Here is a 5,416-nt window from a genome sequence, read left to right on the forward strand (position 1 = left end):
GATTGCAAGAAAATTTCGTTTAAAGTTAGGTGTACGGCTTTACCCTCCGCTCCCCTATAAATAGCAAAGGAAAAATAACGGCGCATAATACAGAAATTATTTAGTTTTATTCAATTTATTGTCATAAATCATTTACAGTTCTTGTTTTTTAGTTTTTTTGTGATAGTTGTCAAAAGCAGTCATGGCTAAAAATATATCTTTGGCTAAAGCTTGTGGCTCTTCGAATGCAGCGAAGTGCCCTCCTTCTAGGTCAGACAGTTGTATGAGGTTCGGAAATCTGTCTGACATTTGCCATTTAGGTGAAAAAACTATTTCATTCGAAAACCTTGCCACCGCTGTTGGAATAGGTACTGGGATGCTGAAAACAATAATAATTGCATATTTCATCATTACTAATATGATGTGAGAATTATAAAAATATTCTCAAATCTTCGAGATTTGCACTGGTTAAAAAGCCCAGAGAGAATAAAATACAAGCTTTACTCTACAGTATTCAAATCCCTTCATATTAAGAAAAATACATGTCGAAGAAAAGAAAATACAAAGAAAGAGCAATCGAAATGTAATAAAGACGAATATGTCACTGAAAATAATGCTACCAAAACCACACAAAATATACAGATATTTTAAATGTATTTTAAATAGTAGTATTTCTAGGTCTCAAAACGTAAGTACGCGACCTAGAATAGGTGGTAATATCTTAATTCTTAAATTAAACACAACGACTGCACAACATTATTATACTTACAGAGGAATATTTTTCTTTAATTAAATGAACAGAGATAATAAAAAGTACAGTCAGGAATACAATATATTTAAGAAAGAAGTGAAAAATTACATCTTTAATTCTTCTTTATGTAACACTGATTGAAAACATCGTTTATATCTTTTTTGTAATTTATTTATGTTATTCTAAAAATATTATTAATTAAAATAAATAAGACGTCACTCCCCATTATGTACACAAGAATTAGGAAGTTCAGTGGTTTTTTTCAAATTTTTTATTTGTTAAAGACTGTTAAACAAAGTCAATTTTTTATTTTTTTATTTTTTACATATCGTATTATCGGTGCCACGATTTTTTAAAGTTTTGTATTTCTGAAATAACTCCGCGTGTGACGTCAGAGGTTCATTTCCGCTTATTCTCATTCAGTCCTTCCCATTGGTCCAGAAGCGACAAGCAGACCGGAAATCTTCCATAGCTCTCAGATCATAGGTTGATTCACATGAACCAGTGACGTCATTTAAAGTAGTGCGTTTTTATCAAAATATTTTTTATTATTTTTTCTGTACATTTTCAAGAAACTTTGCCGTACAATTTAATGCTCTAATTTTTACCCCGCGTGAGAAAACATTTTTTGTATCCAATTTCCCGTAGGGCTGAAGTTCCTCATTGTTTATTTCTTTTACGTAATGGGAAACGATAATGTGAATATATGTATTTGATTGATGTAAAAAATTATATTTAGTTGTAATATTGTATTTTTATTTGTTATTAATAAAAAAATAAAAATCCGAGCAAAAAGTTCGGATAGTAAAAGATTAAAATTGAAAAGTGAAGAATCTGTAATTTAAAATAACAACAGTCAACTGTCGGCGACTATTACATGCTAGAAAATTTGGCTCCACAGCCTTAATAAATCTTTCCTCTTGGCCTCACTAAATCAGCCCTACGGGCCTCAGTTGATCGGCTCTTTGGACCTCGATTAATTAGAATCTCGGATGCGCTATATAAGTCTTCCAAAATACAAACAACAATCAGTATTCTTAGAAAATACTTTGCTAAGCAAATTTTATTACGAAAATAGCGCTATTGTCAAAACCCAAGTCAAATTAAAATTAATATTTATTCATCACTATGTAAAATACCATTAAGATATCACGAATATGGCTTTATATAAGTTGTCCGTGATAACTAAAGATAATAGATACTTTGCAAAGCAAATTTTATTACGAAAATAGCGCTATTTTAAGTACCCAAGTCAAATTAAAATTAATATTTATTCATCACTATGTAAAATACCATTAAGATATCACGAATATGGCTTTATATAAGTTGTCCGTGATAACTAAAGACAAAATACTTAACTGATTGAATGTGTAAATATTCAGTTTAACTGAATGAAATAATAAATGTAGTTTATTTTGAATTTTATCTCAAAAGCGAAAGATAATTATTATTACAATATTTGAGTTTGTCCAAATGTTCGTAGACAAAAGACTGGATTTCACCCCCTCGGGAGTCATTAAGATTAACAAATTACAACAGGGATGGAGAATACCTTAAATAAGGGAATATGGAAGTCTAGTCATTTGCGGGGCTTATGACCTGTTATTGGCTGGTTTAAGTGGCCACTTTACACACTGTGCAACATTCACCATTTTGCCTATGTTTGAGACCAACTAGTCCAAGAAGAAGTTTAAAAATTGAAAAATTGTTTTCAGGCGTTGCTTAGTATGTGAAATAATTCAGTCAGATGAATCTCTTCTCATCAATAAAGGTTTCAGCTCTTTTTCACTAAAATCGACAAATGGAAGAATTGAAGAAATATGGATGTTCAAACATGGGCAAAATGGTGAATGTTGCACAGTGTGTAAGGTGGTCACTTAAACCAGCCAATGGCAGGTCATAAGCCCTGTAAATGCCTAGATTTCCATATTCCCTTATTTAAGGTATTCTCCATCCCTGTTGTAATTTGTTAATAATTATTATTGTTAGTCTAAAAATAAACATCGGAATGCGTGCGAGAGACAATAATATTATATTTCATTTTAAAGCTGACACTAGCATAAAATGGCTAATCTATAACAAAAGGTCAACACACCTTTCGAAATTTTCTACTTCGTTCATTTATATTAATAATTTTGAACTTGCTGGTGTCTTTATATTTTTAATTACGGATATAGTAAGAAACCTAGAATTGGCAAATAAAATACTGGAAGAATTCATTAAAAAAATCACCTATTCAAACGTGTTGCCATTTATCGTAGATAATGGGCTCCGCTGTAGACAATAATTTTATTAAATATCATTTTACTCAATTATTTGCCTATTAAATCTTTGTATCGCGTCGAAATGAGTTATATTAGTGTTTTCTGACTGGTTAGGTTTTGTTGAATAATTCAATATGTACATCAAATTGACTCACTTAAAAAAATTCAGCGCCATATGAGCTTTATTGAAGGTCTCTGAGTAAAGCCTCATAGAGGTTGTGATGCAGCGACTGTCCCAGTAAATCATGACGTTATCGAGCAACTCGGACAGATCAAATTTTTTGGTCAATCCTCCATCTTGTAAATCTTTCCATTCTGGGTTTGTCCATACGGAAAACTTCTCGAGTATGTATGCCGCTAGGCCCACTGGTGATGCCAAAAGACCAACTCCTGTAAAAAATAATATCAGATATGCAAATAATGTATATTTCGATAACTTATTTTCTCGGCAGTATTTTTAAACGTTTTCCTTATCATAAATTTAAAGCCAAGTTATAATTCCTTTGTGCTGTAAATCTGCTGAAAGGTGGCTAAATATGATATGTCCTTTCTCTGGGGATATTAAGTAATATATTATAACACCGGATTTTTTATTTGGTGCAAACATGACTGTTATGGTGCATAAAAAACCCTGCTTATAGAAATGTTCAATGCATCTACTGGCACTAGAATTAGGCTGTAAACAAAAAAATATTTTTTTAGATCACATAAAATCTCTCCTTAATTAAAAAAAATAGCATCATGTTTTACCATCTTTCAACAGAAATCATTTTACGATACCAAAGTGACACGTGTTCCGCCGGATACAAAAATCACTATAGAAAATGCTTTTTTACATATAAATTCGTTTTTATTAGACCAAAACAATATTAAAAATAAAACAAAATGTTTAAGACGTTGAATTATGACAACACATTAAGCCAGAAACCCTCAAACCCTGACTATAAATGGCTCGATATTATGATGGCATAATTTTCTCCAATAGCAAGAATATTTGCCTCAAAATCATGGCTTTACTGAAGATTATGTTCAGCTGCCCGACACGTCTTTCTGTTGGCACGACCAGATGTAGGTTAGTTCTAAAAACCGGGAGGTAAATATAACAAGATATTCATTTAGAACATAAAAATGTATGCTTTCCAAAATGGCTGAGTTCTAGTCTAGATATAATCTTTTATCAGCCTGAATAAATGGATCAGTTGTAATCTATCTCTTCTAAGTTAAGATAATAATGTCTCAGAAGGATAATAATTGGCAGTAAATGTGAGTTGCAAATTCTGTTTCATTAGATTACTGCACTGATTTAAAATTTCCACAACAAGCATCTAAAAAAAACATTTATTTTGTGAAATTGGTTTTATCAGTTAGTGAGACTGTAAATATCTAATAGTATTATATTTTCATGATAACCTTTCATAGATTGAAATCCTGTCAAAACTCGCTGACTGTTGACTCGGTCTTTAGTTCATTTCTCATACTTAAAATATTATTTGTCTTAGATAAACACAATATTAAATTTGTATACAAGCTAAAATCAAACATTAAATTTACTCACCAACAGTATCAGGTTTAGTTGCCTGTATGTGAAAATATCCCGATTCGAGTATCAGGTTTGAAAATATCTTTGACAAAGGGTAAACCTTTGATTCGTGTTTTTTTTCTATAACCATCGGGGGGTAAATACTTCCCAAGAACAATTTTAATGATCCGATTCCCGACATGATAAATGGCATGTTCGTGTGGTACCCATAAACTTCTTCTGGGAATAAGATTGCCATTGTTGCAGTAACAATACTTCCCCAGTCTCCACCTTGGATAACATAAGAGTTGTAACCGAGTCGTTTCATGAGGTTCCTCATGACTACAGCCATTTGAGAGGAACCCAATCCAGGTTTGGCTGCTGCCTGATGAAAAAACGTATTTAAATATCGAATTGGTCAATTATTAATGGGCACGACATTGGTACTTACATATTTTCAATGTTGGCTAAGTTGGCCACTTATGTGGTTAATTAAGAATGCGTTAAATCCAACTATACCGCTTTAGTACCAGGAAAATGTGAACTTTCACATTCTTAAACTTCTTTACTACATTTTATGTTCAGTTTTTACTTGTTCCTCTGATAGTAACTATAGATTTAAAAAAAAAACCGGTTTACTTATTCGACTAGAAAAAATATTGATCGGTTGATTTTCATACGAAAATACCCGGATGAAATCCACAGGGCTCGAAAGAAAATAGAAATTTTATATGCATAATAATATCAACAATATTTTGAGTTTGTCCAAATTTCTGTAGACAAGAACTAGATTCAATTCCTTGGGGAGCTGTTTATATTAACATATTACAACAGAGATGAAGAACATTTAAGAGAAGGTAATATAGAAGTCTAGGCATCTACAGGGCTTATGACCTGTCAATG

The 5,416-nt window shown here is 31.7% G+C and overlaps 1 protein-coding gene across 1 annotated transcript; it reads right to left on the bottom strand.

Annotated features, from left to right (window-relative positions):
* Positions 1 to 88: 88 nt before the first annotated feature.
* Positions 89 to 4,917, bottom strand: LOC148274162 (juvenile hormone epoxide hydrolase 1-like). The gene is made up of 3 exons (XM_088237527.1): positions 4,550 to 4,917; positions 3,150 to 3,384; positions 89 to 358 (listed from the first exon to the last, which is right to left on the bottom strand). Exons 1-3 carry the CDS (start codon positions 4,863 to 4,865, stop codon positions 133 to 135), a joined length of 777 nt encoding a protein of 258 aa, XP_088093653.1. The 5' UTR covers positions 4,866 to 4,917; the 3' UTR covers positions 89 to 132.
* Positions 4,918 to 5,416: the final 499 nt, after the last annotated feature.

Source organism: Micrasema longulum, unplaced genomic scaffold (genome assembly GCF_059751315.1).
Source record: "Micrasema longulum isolate JH-2025_06_02 unplaced genomic scaffold, ASM5975131v1 h1tg001738l, whole genome shotgun sequence".
Taxonomy (NCBI): Eukaryota; Metazoa; Arthropoda; class Insecta; order Trichoptera; family Brachycentridae; genus Micrasema; species Micrasema longulum.

What these genes read in the sequence shown, in the direction of transcription:
- LOC148274162 (XM_088237527.1), bottom strand. Translation starts at nt 4,865, where the DNA reads ATGGCTGTAGTCATGAGGAACCTCATGAAACGACTCGGTTACAACTCT. An exon ending in AACTAAACCTGATACTGTTG is followed by an intron (nt 3,385 to 4,549) that starts GTGAGTAAATTT and finishes TATTTTTTACAG; the next exon opens with GAGTTGGTCTTTTGGCATCA. An exon ending in ATGGCGCTGAATTTTTTTAA is followed by an intron (nt 359 to 3,149) that starts GTGAGTCAATTT and finishes TATTGTTTTCAG; the next exon opens with CATCCCAGTACCTATTCCAA.